Source organism: Mastacembelus armatus, chromosome 13 (assembly GCF_900324485.2).
Source record: "Mastacembelus armatus chromosome 13, fMasArm1.2, whole genome shotgun sequence".
In the NCBI taxonomy this organism is placed as follows: Eukaryota; Metazoa; Chordata; class Actinopteri; order Synbranchiformes; family Mastacembelidae; genus Mastacembelus; species Mastacembelus armatus.
The window spans coordinates 4002068-4017975 of record NC_046645.1 but is presented as its reverse complement, the minus strand read 5'-3'; the positions used below and the strand labels follow the sequence as shown (position 1 = coordinate 4017975).

The following is a 15908-nucleotide window of genomic DNA, read 5'->3' as shown; positions in this document are numbered from 1 at the left end:
GCAGAAATGAAATGCAGGCTGTGAGGGCAGCGGCGAGTTGGGACGCGTCTTTGGAGAGACCAGGTGGAGGAGAGGACTCACTTCATGTTTCCATCCCACTCGACAGGGCTTCCATAGACGTGGCGGCCTGTTTTCCTCTCACTGTGTGTCGGCGGGGAAGTTTCGCTGGGTTCGCTGATGATCATCAGACAACCTGCCGTCCATCCAATGTGCGTAAACGGGCTCTATTTCTTCACCGTCCTGTCTGGACTTGCAGGTGAGAGCCCGGTTTAGTTCAGTGGATCATCTGATTGAAAACAGTTATTCATGTGGGTCGCTCTTATAACACTGTCTTTGCATTGGAGCGTTTGAATAGTGGGATTTTTTCAATTAAGCGCCTTTTCTGAAATGTTCAAATTCAACTAGTGACACAGGACCCAGTTATTGACACACAAATACAAGCTTTAAAGGCACAGGGCCTACTTTAGTAAGAGTGAAAAAGTTTAAATTAGACTATTTCTACTTGTCCCTGTGATCTGATGTTGGTCAAATCTTACACTGAGTGATGTTTTAACGTCCTGAGAGTCAACCTTAGACATAACAGGATGACTCTTTAAATAGTCGAGTTAAAGAAACTCCTGATTATCTGCCCATCAGTAAAAACTCCACGGAGACCCCCTTATCTCCACGTCTGAGCGACTGTGTCGTGCGTCACCGGGAAGTGGAGATTTGCTGAAGAATTCCAGTTAAAAACATCCACAGCGGGGGCACCTCTTAACAACACAACGACTTTACAGTGTTTGTGTTGCAGTTTACTGCAGCCTCACGCCTGTCCTGCCTATGAATGTGCTTAAAGTCACGGAGACATATATGAGTCCACATGCTTCCCGAGCCAGGGGATCCAGGAAACGTTGTTTGGACCATAACAACTTGCACCCGGTTATGTAAACAAACACTCAGAGATCATATCCGCTTGTTATATCTGGTCTCATCTTTAAGCTGTAATGGAACATACATTTAATTTTATGAATTGGTGCATCGATAGCAATTCATTCAGCGGATGACAGGTTGTTTAATCCGGAAGTTGTCTGTGTCCATCCCAGTTAAGTGGATTATATTGATTGAACATGTCCATCCGCCAAAGCACCATGCAGGGATTTGCAAATAGTAGCGAAGTGCTTATGTTTACAGAAAGAATGTGGCTCCAGGTCAGTGCCAGTCTGACCCAGATAGAGCAGGAGGTTTAGTAAATACACTGAGCTGATAGATAATCAAACAACAATGTGTGGATTGATTAAAGCATGTTGGAGCTGATATTGCTCAGCAGCATCTCACTTCTCATTTCATTTCCATTGCCTCGGGATTTATTGTGCTGGCAACATGACAATGCATGATAAAGTAAGCCAACACACTCCTCTGCACGGGTGTAAAATTACTGTTGTGTGTGCAAAAGAAATCATATTCATTTCTCTCTCCCTTCAGGTAGACGCATACGTGACATTAAAAACAGCACATTTTACCCACAGTGCATTGATCAGACATGTATTATTAATTTGCAGACTTGTTGCAAAGAGTCTGTTTTCAAGGAGATATAGACCAAACAGAATAATTTATTTCTCCTCCTGCTTTTCCAAACATAATTGCACCAAGTGTTGTAAAAAGTGTGTTTGGTAGGAGTTAAAAAATGCTATAAATCATAATTTGTCTGAAGATGCTCTTGGGAGTCACTTCTTTCTAGAACATGATCATTAGTAGATTTGGCTTCTCTGTTTCTGTGTGTTGTGACGGTCGATGCAGGCTCAGAGGAGGAACAATCAAAACGGAACATGTCACCTCGTGCTGCCACATTTATTATGTATTGTTTTTGAATAGTTAGTTTTTAGGAACACTTAGTTTTTCTGCATCTGCTAACCTCTTATTACATTTAGATATATTTCACTTTCTACAAAAGATTAAAAGACAGAAACAACAGCCAGATATTCTATTTTGGGTTTAATTATTAGGCACCTGTTTAGCTTAAATTGGACAAGTTTGCTTAGAACTGAGCTAAAAGAGCTTGAATATTGACATTTGTCTTGTTTGAGTAGCAACCTTGACTCCAGATGGAAATCTAACTCCTGCTTGTTTAAGTAAACACCTGCTAAAAAGGTCACCGCATCAGCTTAGAAGGTTAAGAGTGTCAGTGTTGTGTTCACAGCTTATTTCTGTTTTGCCAAAAATTATTACTGCAGCTTTGTTGATATTGTGCCTTTATGGTTTGATCTTTTCTGTCAAGACTTTAGGGGCCTCTAATAGTACTGGGTGTTTTCCTATTGGGTTAATTAGGCCTTGAATGCATCACAGCCCAAAGAGGGTACCAAAGGATCAATCAGTCAATTTCTCTGTGTGAGCACTTGCATTTGAAACTGGCAGAATCACAATGTAGCTAATGAGGAAGGGAAACACACTCAACAGTACACTAGATTAGATTTAACAACCTACATACGATTATGCTCATTTCTCCTCCCGTGTTGACCAAACACAGGCAGGAGGCTCAAAACCTTAAAATCTTTTCATCCCCTGCTGGTAACTTGTTTTCATTTCTGTGCTTCACTTTAGTTCATCTTGCTCTAACATTGTTCTTTTCAACCAGAGGCAAGAAATGTTTAGAGGCTGACGTGTGCCAACGTGTCCTGACTTACACACACACGAACAAATGGCTGTTGTTGACTGTCGCATACCAGAAGCTTACGCTGGTTATTTAGGCTTTAGTTGACTCTTCACAGTCGTCGACCAGCTTCTTGTTTCTGCTTATTGGGATATCACAGTTTTCTCTCTGCTGTGGTGCCTCTAATCTAAGATAAATAATAATAATAGGTTGGTGTATTAATAGTAATAATAGGATGGCACGGCAGAGGACGTGTGGCAAGTGTGTGTGGAGTTGATGCCATTGCCTGGAGGTGCATAGAGTTGACATGTTCATATTTAAGAAGGCACCAATCCCCAACACAGAGAGCTTAAGATGCATCTGTGCAGTGCTTGAAGAGTAATGTGTAATTCTGTGCTCGCTGCAAATGTAAACAGGGATTTGAAATACTTTTCTCACTGAATAGAAATTGTTTGTGTTTGCAAGTTCATCTGAGGTTTGAGTGCCTCGTGCACATGCTCACAGACTGTAACAAGGTAAAAACTGTATATTTCTGAGCATGGGTCTCAGCCTCTCTGAAAACTTTGTTAGCTGGTCCCTCATTCTCATAATTATTTAGACTTACAGTAAACAGGTAGGTCTTTTAGTCTTACAGCATGTGGAATAAATCACCAGTTTCCAAAGAACACCAGGAGGTCTTTCTGAGTCATCTGATCTGCAGCGAGCAGAGAGGAATTTCATCATCAGTTGCCAGTTGCTGAACAACTTCTAATGAAAAACAGAAGAACCATGAAGCTGACGAGTTTCCCAGGCTGGGGAGTTGCTTTCTGACATTGTCTTAATTTCCTTTTCTTTGTTTAGTATCTGACTTTCCTATGTAATCTGGTATACCCAGTCATTGTCCCCTGAAGTATAGTGAAAGAGTAACAGAAGCATCTACTTATTTGGATTTGCACACTAATTATCTGACACCGTACTCAGCTATTTAAATGAATGAGTGTGTGATTAATGGCTGTGGCAGGTGAGGGTCAGACTGCACTTGTTATATATGTTTCCTTAGTCATTTCACATCTACAAGCAAGCTGTGGAAAATTTGCAAAAATAACATACAAATATATATAAGGTTATATATAAATATAGCATAGCAGGTAAACTGCCTTTAGCATTTGTTTAGCTCTTTGCTAATTCCAATGCACACGTCAATGATTTAGTATTGCACTTTCATTAAGTTTGACCACTTATAAGTAAATGCAGCACAGGCCAAGATGCACATGGAGAAATAACTGTCTAAAACACATCCTAAAACAATATGGCTGTAGCAGCAAAACCTGTAAGTGTATTGAGGTTGCATTGGGTACTTTTAGTTCCATATTTTGCCCCTTTAAGGTGGAAATCAAAGAGGTGAAAGTCACAGGAGGACTGGATTCACACTGACTCATATCACTGCAGGACAGCAGACGTATGGACAGTCCAGCGTTATAATAAATTTGCAACACTAATGTTTTCTGTGGAGATTTGCTCATTCAACAGGAGCTTGTCAGCTGAGGTGAAGAGTTTACATTAGAGCCGCCTTCATTTTGTAATCATGGAGAGAAGCTGTGCAGTCAGCTGCAAGGTGGGAGTGGAAGAGGTTTGATGGATTAAACTCTTATCCTCACTCACTCACTGCCTGTTTCCTCTGGACACCACCACCTAATGAATTACAATTGGTCTGGAGGAAGGAGGAGGAGGGAGACAGAAAGACAGGAAGAAAGCATTCAAAAAGAGATTGATGATTGGGTTCTGTTTGGACTGACCTTTAGTGTTTTCAGAAACAGTTTCTGTACTTCAGTATGGTTTATACATACATAGGGTTAAAGTTTAGATGTGCTGTTCTCCATATCCGGTATACGTATCTCTCTGTGTGACAGATTTTATACTTTAGTGTTATTAGACAGGAGCAAAAATAATAGCACAAATGACAAAAAAAACAAAAAAACAAAACAAACTCTTACAGATTCTTGTCCAGTTGTCTGTGAGATTTAAGTGCAGAAACTGAGCTTAGCATCATCAGTGATAATAATAATCCATCCATCCGGTATCTGCCCCCAAAGGCAGGTACACCCTGGTCAGATCAGTCTATCACAGGGCTGACACACAGAGACAGACAATCCCACTCACTTTTACACCTACAGGTAATTTAGAGTCACCAATTAGCCTAAACTACACTGCATGTGTTTGGACTGTGGGTGGAGAAAACCCACACAGACACAGGGAGAATATTCAGAGAGAAGTTCATACACAAAGGTTAAGCTCCTCTACTCCAAACTCAGAAAAGCTTTGTTTGTTTTTTTTTTGCACACAATTATCATTTTGTGCAATAATGTTATAATTCTCCTAAATAGAAGGAAAATAATCCAAATGATAAAGAACAGCCCCATAACAAAAGTATACCTTTGGTCACAGAGTGTGTTTGCTTGTATTGGCACAGCAGCTGGTTTATAAGTGAGTGGAATGAAGATAAACAGTTCAGTATGTTACACTCTGTGCCTTCTTTTCAGCGAACATACAGTTACCTGAACCTGCTATTCCCAGGCCTCAGTGCAGCTCTGCATGAAAGACAGACCTTGTTAAATTAAACAGAGACACTAACCTGGAGTTTGAAACCTCTCACAAAGGGCCGAAGAGGAGCTTTGTAATCCACTGAGCCCTTTGTATGTTTGGTTCTGGCCTAAGTGTTTCCTCCACGACCGGAGAATCAGGTTTCCTCTGGTGGTCCCTTTGTTTCTGAGCCTGATGAAGAGAGGAAAGGCACAAACACACACTGTCTAGCAAATAATGTAATGAAACCAACTTCCTGATTCAGAAATTTGAGCTGACTGCTTCATTTCTGTTGCTGTGTTTTCTTCTCCAAGAAGACTTGCCATCCTGTTTGCAAACACAGACCACGTCTACAGTGTAAACTGTAAAGGAAACACATCTTTAACAGTGATTGGCAACTGTGTTACATCCCCATGTTTCCCCACTTAGCATGATATAATATCTGATAATAGATATTAGCACATGTTTGACTGAAAGCACATCCTTTCTCTCTGCTTTCCCTTTGCTGGTATACATATTTCTGAGTAACTGAGATAGATTTGGATTGTGCACGAAGGTTGGCGTGATTTGTTGGATCTGTGGATTGTTTTTCAAAGAAAATATTTAGAATACCAGAGAGTTCAATATACCAAGTGTGCCTCTCTTCGGTGTGAAACACTCCCAGAATGCCTCACAACGCTACAGTTTTGGAAATGCTGCCCTTGGTAACAGTTACTAAGTAGAATAAATAAATAAATAAATCAGAAGAGACATTTCTTTTGTTTGTTTGTTTGTCTGTCTGTTGGCAGAATATCCCAACTAGTTGAGTGGAAAGTGGAAAGTTTGGTCATGGTCCAAGGAAGAAGTGACTGCAGTATATCAGAGGATTGTTGTTCCACCTTGACGTACAGTACATAGAGCACTGAGGGCGTTGTTTCACTAGATAAATATAGAGTCTAATATTTCCCCCCTTTCCCAAACAGCAATCGTCCAATCGTATCTTAGCAAACTAACTAAGCCTGTCAGTCTTTGAGCTTTGGACTTGTTGAAGCAGTGTGGATATAGCGACACCCAGAAGTCTTTTTAAAGTCTTTACACAACCAAAAACATAGATTAAACACTGTCTTTATCTGCTCTCATCTATGTTGCTCACACTGTAACTGCTGCATGCAAGATAATATCCACAAATTTGAAAGTTAATTAGAATAAATACTCTGGATCTGCCCTTGGATATAACGGTACATAACTCCATCTTAATAAGCTGTGAAAGCTCTGTCTCTGGGTCCTGGGTGTGGTCAGCCCTGGTCGGGCAGGATGTCCAGACATAAACATGTGAGCGACAGACTGGACATGGACAAACAAGTAAACAAACCAACAGTTTTATCTTATCTCTTCCTTGTTCTCTTCAGACCCCAATTATGTAGAAGAATACTTTTTGTTATGAACCAGCTCAGTTGGTGCCCTCTTTACTCATCCTGCAAATTTGATCACTTAAGTTCTTAATTTCTGCTTATTTATGACTCTTCTCTATTTCTTTAAACAAGTTAAAGTCTGTCCTCTTCATGTCCTCACTCATGTAATGGCATTCATCCTTCTTACCAATTAGTACCTGCTAATGACTGATTAAATAATAATACTGTGCTTTTAGCCACGGGGATTACTACATAGCTCTAACTGCTCTGCCATTTGCTAATATCCATTTTATTTTCAAAAAAGGCTTAATTAACCTAAATTTTTAATCAGCTCAGCTTGCGTCAAAGGACTGTGCAGTCTTGAAGGGGTTTTTCATTTTTTGTTGTTCAAAGGAGATTAGTGATGCTTTTTTTAAATTCAGGCACTGTAAATAGATTGGTTAAGGGAAAAAATTTAAAATGAGGCTTTTTGGCTGGAGAATATGTTTCCTCCTATATGAACCATGATGAATCTGTTCAGGATAAACACTGTTCCATGTGCATATACTCTCTAAATAAGTGTGTAGAAACAGATGGTTTTAAGTCTAGAGAACCATGAATATCTGTTTAAGGTTTCATGGCAATCCATGTCGCTAAGATGGTTAGAGACAGAAAACCACTTACTCCTAGTTTGAAAGTAGGGAGTTACTTATTGAGTGAGCTTCTGTTCCCAATCTATCTTTTTACTTCATCCTCTTTATCTACATGTGCATGACATACAGAATATGACACATTTACCCAGTGGCTTGGACTCTTCTCGGAGACACACGTGCACACGTAGCAGGGAGTCATTACTGCCTGAACCGATAAAGTCAGCACTGATTCTATCTGCTTAATGAGTAATCCACTTCTGTGCACAATGCCAGGTAGAGGGAGGAGAGAAAAATCTTAGAGAGCAGGCGTTTCTTCTCTGTAAACAAAGTGTAACAATATGATAAAGTTAGAATCTAATTTTTCTTTATACAAGGAATTATATGTGTCAGTTTCAGGTTTTGAAGCTGTTTCAGTTCCTTTGACCTGATTTGACCAACAACCACCTGGCTGATTTTTAATGTGGATTCAACCATGTAGTGACGTCAAATATAAGACCTAGCCATTTGTAAAGATGCGCATTTCTTGCAGTGTGCACTCTGTCTGTATTGTATAGTAGTGTACTCCTCCCAGGTTTCACTGGGCTCATTTAAAACACATTAAGCTGCTAGAGTGCTGTCAGGGGCTCAGAGACGAGAAAGAAGATTGTCTGTTTAATGCTGCACAGAGGCCCAACCCACAGGAAACTCTCCAGATATGGAACAGAACACTTTGTCCGAAGGGCCAGACCCCCCGACATTTTCCCAGCTTTCCTCTGCCTTAATGCTTATTTTAACTATAATGCAGGGCAGTGGAAATATGACTGTATGATTTTTCTCTTTCCCTTTTCTTATATTCCTCAGGACCTAAATCACAGTTCATCACTGGGAAAATCCACCTTAAGTTATGTAACCTGCATTTTGAAATTGCATAAGGTTTCCTGATACCTATCACAGTAAACATTGTAAAACTACTGTAGGTATTGACTGGCAGAGCTGATCTTTAATCAGGCTGTAACATGTGGGAGTGTGTCTCATATGTAAAACTGAAGCCTGGGATGACACATCCCCTCAGGTGACAGCTTTACAACAGCTCTTCTGTCAGACTGAAGTGCCTCTGATAGTCAGAGCTTTTGTCGAGTGTTTGTCTTGTTGTGCAGGGTCCTCATGTGGAGTGTGAAAAAGCCGTGGCTACCCTGACCACACTGCGGCTACTCTACAGCTGCATGATCTGCCGTGTGCTTGGCCACTACGAGGCTAGACATGGCTCCTGATATTAGCAGGGCATGTAGAGTTCTCCCTATAAATAGTTCAAGTGCTTTGGACTAGACAGCCTGCACATAAACATCCCTGAGACTTGTCACACAAATGTACCTACAGGGCTGCTTTTGAGTAACGTTGGATCTGTCTTCATAAACAACACTCAACAAGCTTGAGGATGGGGACACGTGATCGACTGGTTCATGATGCGATGCTGACCGGCTGCCAGGCAGGAACTCGGCATTAAGCACGTCATTGCATATGTGTATGTCTGCGCTAACTCCATTTCGGAGAACGCCATCCATCATTTAGAGGGAACCAAACTGTTGCCAATATCCCTCTTTGCTTTTCCAGTCAATTCATTTTCTATTTAATAGGTCTACCATGTACTGTAAAGATTGATTTAGTCCATATTCATATAATATACAGCACACTCTCAATATCAGCCCTGTCTCTGCTGCAGTGGTATGGCTAAAGTGGCTATTACTCATAAAGTGTCACAGATATGGTTGCTGACCTAAAATCCATTTGGACTTTCAGGATCTAATGAAGCAGATGTTTGAAGCAAGTTCACTTACAGTTTGGAGATATAATCTCATACTTTTAACATTTTAGCATAGTGTTTAAGATTTCAGTATGTAATGTCATGCATCTGTGCAGTGCAACAGCTTATAGTGATTTTATTCCTGCAGCAGCTCTGCGTAGGCAGAGGGAAGGTCACTGAGTACATTTCATGCTCTCGGCATCTGTTGCAGTGTATTTAGCATATGTACAGTATTTGTGTGTGTGTGTGTGTGTTTTAAACACTGTGTGTGTGCTCTGTATGCTCTGCATTCTGCTTTTTTAAACTGTGCTGCTGTGCCATATGTTTGTATGTTGCAGGCATGTTGCAGGTCAGTGGGATACATATATACACACCTGGAGATATGGAGGCTGTCAATGGGACCGACGTTCGCCTGAAGTGCACATTCCACAGTTCCTTTCCTCTTAACCCCAGTGCCATCACCGTCTCCTGGAGCTTCAGACCCCTCACTCCAAGCCGAGAGGAGACGGTGAGTGGGTGTGTGTCTGTGCGTGTGTGAGATCAAACCTCAACCTATGCTCATCGTGTCAGGGAGCATCCACCCCCTCAGCCAAGTGAGAGAGGAGTCGGTGAGTCATCAGGGTCCCGATGGAGCACCCAAGACAGCCTGACTTTTTTCTGTGAGCCTGTGTTCGTATGAGAATAGAGTGAAAAGATGCAGCAGGTCTGGGTTTATGGCTTCCTTCCTTACCCAGCAGCCCCCGCTCTCATTTTGATATGACTTTCTAACCAATCAATATCTGTTGCTCTGACCAAATCTACCTGACTAATTTCGTTTTTAGGTGTTCCACTACCAAGTGAAACCATACCCTCCTCTAGAGGGCATTTTCAGGAATCGTGTGGCGTGGGCCGGTGACATCATGGGTCGTGACGCCTCCATCATAATTCGACAGGTGAAGTTCAGTTACAATGGCACTTACATCTGCCAGGTGAAGAATCCACCGGATGTCCATGGAATGGTTGGAGAGATTCGACTCCATGTCGTCACCACAGGTCAGCAGATTGATTTTCAAATGAAATAAACATTCACATATATCATAAATATACGTTCGCACATCATGATTAGTGTCCTGTTCTATTGCTGTGAATGAAAATAGTTAAAGTAAAACAGTATCGATTCATCTGACTTTAAACAGTGATGCTATTTCACATGTTCCTTCTTACAGCCTCTTTCTCCGAGCTCCTTCTCCTGGCGTTGGGCGTCGGGGGCGGTATTGCAGCTGTGGTCATCCTCCTCATCATCATTGTTTCCTGCAGGCGGTGCAGGAGGAGGAGACAGAGACAGCTGGAAGTGAATGAGGAGGCACCTCGCAAGCAGAGGAAAGATCCCACTGTGTGGTAAGCTCAAGAGAAGGACAGAGGGAGAGAAAGAGCAGGAAAGACAGAGGAAAGGAAGAAAGCAAACACACTGCCAGTCTCGCCCTCCATCTACCAGCAATGGTGGGGTCTAGGGCTCTTCTCCTATTGGACACTTCATCTAGGGCTCTTTTCCTACTGGACACTTCACGTCCTCTTCTCTCTGCAGTGACAGTCCTGGGATCTTAGTCCTGGAACAGTTGATGGACAGTTTTCATTAAGCAGAAATAAACTGAGAATGTGCCTTTGTGTAGAAAGCTGTAGATCCAGAAGTTTAGCCAGGCTGCTGCATAGCTTTTATGGTCTCACCGTGTGCCTTCCTGGATGAGAAACAACTGTTTTATCAGTTCATCTTTTCCTGTTCATTTAAATTGGCCTCCAAACACCTTTCCTGTTTAGGTGAAATGTTTTGATGATGTAGATGTAGAACAATAGTGTATTCCTGCTGTTTACTTTCCTAGTAATACAGATCAACCCCCATCAAACCAATGCAGTAAAAGCCACATGTTTGATATATTGTTTCAGCAAACAATAGAAACAGTGGAACAATGAATGAGCAAGTTTGTAGCTTTTGTTTTAGTTATCAGATGAAGAGAAACATCATGAAAGTCCATACAGAGGTTTTATCCACTGCTGTTTCGGTGGTGTTGGCCTCCCTCTCTGCTTTGTTTCACTACTGAAGTTAAATCACTGTATTATAGATTCTGAAGTGTCATTAGATTAATTTTGTGGCTCCTGTAGAAATAATCAAGGTGCTATCAAAAAATTCAATGCTAACAGTGAGCACTTGGAGGAGTTGAAAACAGTTATTTTATATTTTTGTAAAATGTTAAAAGCACTTAATGAACTGCAATATCTAATATAGGCTTCGCTAACAAAGTGGTCCATTTCTGCCATTTCTAATGGCCTATAATAATGAGCTATTTTGTCAAAAACAGATTTGTTTCTAGGCACATGGGACTTCTCTGGCTTTATCCTGGGTTTTCAGATCTCTCTGTAACAGACATCATAATTGGTTATTGTGAAAACTGCTCTGTGGTAACTTATGCTCCACACATCAAAAGCCAAGCCTCTCAAGGGAAAGTTGACATCTGTGTCGTCATTGTAGTCAATCAACTTTATCCAGACTTCAAACTCAATCTGTCACTGACAACCAGGCAGAGGAAGACAAGAATTTTATCCTGCTCAAATACTGATGAGTAAAGACAGAGTTCGATCCACCGTTGGCTCTTAACTTGGGATGATTGTGTAACGCTATCCCTTTGTCCCTGCTGCTGTGTCTGTGTTGCCTGCTCATCTTTGTCCTCTCCCATTGCGTGTGACTGATGCACCATCCATCCATCATTATCCACAGAACCACTTTACCTGGAACATCCAGGGTCACATTGGGCGAGAGGTGGGGTACACCCTGCACACCGACAGTCCATCACAGGGCTGACACAGGCAATTTAGAGTCACCAATCAGCCCCACCCCAAACAGTGTGTCTTTGGGCTGTGGGACAAAACCAGAGTACCCAGAGAAAACCCACACAGACATGCTATGATTACTGATAAATGTGCATGTATATAAATAATTAATGAATGTGTGATGAATGCATATATCTTTCCTCCCCCCTGGTGCATGTTTCTCTATATCCTCTCTTGTGTGTACACGTGTCCCAGCCAGCCATCAAGGGCTGTCCAGTTTTACCCACAAAAGTAGAAACTGATAATTCAGATGACATGATCTCGGAAAGGCAGCACCAAAGACCCCAGCACCTCTGCAGAAGAGGGCCTCAGTTCAGACCATAATGATTTTAGTGATGACTCTTGAGTATTGGACAGAAACACTGACATGAAGCTTGCTGGAGGGGTGCCCGGGTGTCACCCATGGATAAGGTTCCACGGTTCTGCTGAGTAGGTGCTTGGTGAAGAAAGCGCTACTGCTGCTGTTTCTAAAATAAGCACATTGTTTCCGAATGAAGGAAAATGGAAAGAGACAGTTCAGTGTCTAAGTTTCTGAATAAGAACAAAGAGATTGGAGAAATACTTTTGACTAAGATGAAGGCTATGAAACTGCATCAAAAGGACACCATCATTACCACTGAGAAAAAGTCAAATCTTCAGGGTTTATGAAAACCACTTTCATGATACACATTTTACATATATTGTAACCCTGAAAATGGCTTGACCACTGTCACGAAGACAAATGGGCCACTTCACGTTTGTTCTTCTAGAACCAGATCTTGTTAAGTCTATCTAGGAACCTAATATAATAATCGGCTCCAACAAACATTTAATTTCATCCAAGATATTGGCATTTCAGAAGTCAGAATGAGAAAGTTGTTTGCTGCCATGGTACCTAATAGGCTAACAGACAATATTATGTACAATCTGTAGGAACATCTTTCATATTTTAATTTTACAACTGAACGCCATCAAGAATAATATAAGCCTTTGATTTCAGGCGGTTACGCACACCGTCGTAATACCCTGCAGCCCCAGAGCCCTTGTTAAAAGCTGTTTTATCTGAGGGGCTTACAATCTGTCACACCAGATCACTTGGATAAAGCAGAGACAAGTGATGTTCCTGCTGTTAAATCCAAAGGCCAAATACTTCAGTGAAGAACCGTCCTCACACATGCTCCTGTCCTGAGTCTTCTGTGGGAGCACACAGTCAGATCTGAAAACCCTTTGACTGTTAAATGTCCATGAGAAGCTGTTTTTCCCCGTGCGTCTGTGAATGTATCATATCTGCTAACTCTTGATTGTAACACCTCTGTCTTTCTTTCTTTTGTGAATTGATTTTCTACTTGTGATGTAATAGTTTATCATGTTGTTTAAAATGTCACTGAATTTGTTTGTCATAGAACTTTTATTTACAAAAAAGATTTTCTAATAAAAATACCTTTAAATATTTTACCACACTGTATCAGACACTAGTTGGCCCATGAAACAAATAATCACCCACAACTTGGCATGATTTGACAGAATTCATCTATTATGTAAGAGAGGAGTCTTGCTATTTTGCATTTATTATGCATCATTATCTTTAATGCACTCCATCCAATTGTGTTCTTATGATGTGTCTGTCTGCAGAGCTCTTCACTTGTTTACCTGTAAGCATCACCGCAGTGAATTGTTTAATATATTGCAGGTTAAATATGCGAATGGCTGCTGATGTGATTTCCATCTGGGGTTTGCTTGTTTATTGGATGTGATTGTTCATGACTGCGAATATGTTATCCTATATCTGTGTGTGTGTGTGTGTGAGTCTGTCTGAGTGTATTGATCAAAGTCTATTTCTCTGGGTGCAGTTTAGTTAATGACTGACCAGAAAGTTTTGTGTGTGTGTGTCAGTGTGTGTGTGTAGATTGGCATGGTTGACTAAACTTTAAAAAGAAGGGGAAAGGTGGGGGAGAGACAGTCTGTCTGTCCATGCTAAATAATTACATGTGTTTGTAAAGAGGCCCCTATTGTTTAAATAGTGGGCGCTTGTTTCCATCACCAGAGCCTGTTGATCACAATCACAGGGCACAGACACTGAGCTTCAAATTAGGCTACAACAATCAGCTACAGGTGTTGATATGTTCAGGGTTTAGTTTATAAGCAGCTACTCAAGTTTCTTATGTTGATGTTCAGATGTGATGTTGCCATTTTTTTTTTTTTACCACGTTTGTGAAATGAAGAAATAGTAGATGCACTGTGTTCTCCAATAACAGCATCCAGAACACACACACACACACACACACACACACACACAAAACTTCTGAGTGAACGGATCTGACAAATCTGCTTTCTCAACTGGTGCTATGTTATTATTACGCCTGTTACTCTCTCTACTCAAACACAACCACACCCGTGTGCAGCAAGTTCATGCCTCGTGGTTGCCAATGGGAATTCTGGGAAATGTAGGAAATCAGACTGAGGGAAACACCAGAAATAAAGAAACTAGACCAGGCATGAGACTGTCCCAGCACCTAACTAATTAAGGCATATTGTTCAAATCTTTAGATGCACCTATAGAGCTGAATTCCTTCATGCATGCGGACACACTGACTTGCATATATGCAGACACATGAACAAACAAAAGCTGGGCCTGACATGACAGGTTGCAAAAAATAAAACCCGATCATGTCTCTAGTATCGTGTACAGGGCTTTCTAAAATGTGAGTTATATGACTGAATACACACAGTGCAAAACACCATTTAATAATCTATTCATTCTCAAGTTTGTGCTTTCTACAGGGAGTGTATAGCAGATGCAGAATTTCATCAAGTATTCAATGCATATAACCTGATGAAAGGACAGAAGGACTGTCACAAAAGGATAATGGTTACATACACCATCTGGCCCCAGCCATTTAATTCACCTTTATCGGCCCCATCCAGCGTGGACAACAGAAGAACAGGTCTCTTGTTGAGCAGCGCCGCCAGAAAGCCAGTTAGCTGTAAGAGCTTTTATTGTTTCTGAGCAGATTTCATTTGAAACTGAGACCATGATACTGTACCCAGACAGAGAACCCCTGTATTCTCACATATAATACATGACACAATGTGCTGGTGTGTGTCTGTGTGTGAATGTATCCAGGCAAGCGGCAAACGATTTTATCTTTCAACAGAGGAGTCTCTAAAAATTAACACAGATTATATGAAATGATATGATGAACTGTGGAATCCAGAAGATGCTCCTGCTCCCAGGTAAGGCAAGTTCTGTAACTCAGCATCTACTGAAAAAAGGAAGCGTCTCAGTGTTACATAATGTTTACAGACAGAATAGTCACACTGTAATATTGAATGGATGCAGGGAGGAAGCAGAATGAGCCTCACTCTCAACACCTTTATCAGCAATAACACCCAGGGAAATGTGCTATGAACAATAAAGCAAATGTGTAAATACAAAGTATGTGTACTACATTACCTCTGAAGAAACCTCAAAGGGTAAACAGAGACATTATTAATCTTCAGTCCTCACAGGAATAATTTCCACATGGTCTATAATAGATTAGAAGTTATTTCTAAAGTAATATATATGGAGTCATTTGTATATATGACTTTTCATTCCTTTATTAGTGAAACATGGCTGCTTTCTTTTCCTCAAATTCCCCCAAAACAATAAATGTATACTGTTTTGTATTTAAAACAGTAAAATATCTATCTATATATATATATATATGTCTATATATAGAGATTCCAGTAGACATTAATTCTGTCAAATCAACGTCACAATGATTCAACTCTTGACACACACACAAGGTATTTTAAGAAGCCTGGCCCAGAGTAAGACAGGGTGTTGACTACAGCATTCCTGATCGCTTACACTGGAGGAGCTATGCAGATGAAACAAAGACGTAAACACATGTAGTCTCACCCACATGTAGTGGAGGGAAAAACTATTACGTTACAACAGTAAAGACAGCAGATTGGGGACAGGGACAGTGGAGTAATGTGCCTAGAAATAGCATAAAGGTCCCACTAGAGCACCCATGGGTCTATAATAAAGCTGGTTAGGAAGATAATGGAAGGACTGGGCCTCAGGCCTCCGC

The 15908-nt window shown here is 41.0% G+C and overlaps 1 protein-coding gene across 1 annotated transcript; it reads left to right on the top strand.

Annotated features, from left to right (window-relative positions):
- On the top strand, positions 1 to 13284 carry LOC113125319 (myelin protein zero-like protein 2). The gene is made up of 4 exons (XM_026298701.2): positions 1 to 256; positions 9327 to 9496; positions 9810 to 10020; positions 10194 to 13284. Exons 1-4 carry the CDS (start codon positions 178 to 180, stop codon positions 10367 to 10369), a joined length of 636 nt encoding a protein of 211 aa, XP_026154486.1. The 5' UTR covers positions 1 to 177; the 3' UTR covers positions 10370 to 13284.
- Positions 13285 to 15908: the final 2624 nt, after the last annotated feature.

What these genes read in the sequence shown, in the direction of transcription:
- LOC113125319 (XM_026298701.2), top strand. Translation starts at nt 178, where the DNA reads ATGATCATCAGACAACCTGCCGTCCATCCAATGTGCGTAAACGGGCTC. An exon ending in CTCCAAGCCGAGAGGAGACG is followed by an intron (nt 9,497 to 9,809) that starts GTGAGTGGGTGT and finishes TTTCGTTTTTAG; the next exon opens with GTGTTCCACTACCAAGTGAA. An exon ending in ACTCCATGTCGTCACCACAG is followed by an intron (nt 10,021 to 10,193) that starts GTCAGCAGATTG and finishes TCCTTCTTACAG; the next exon opens with CCTCTTTCTCCGAGCTCCTT.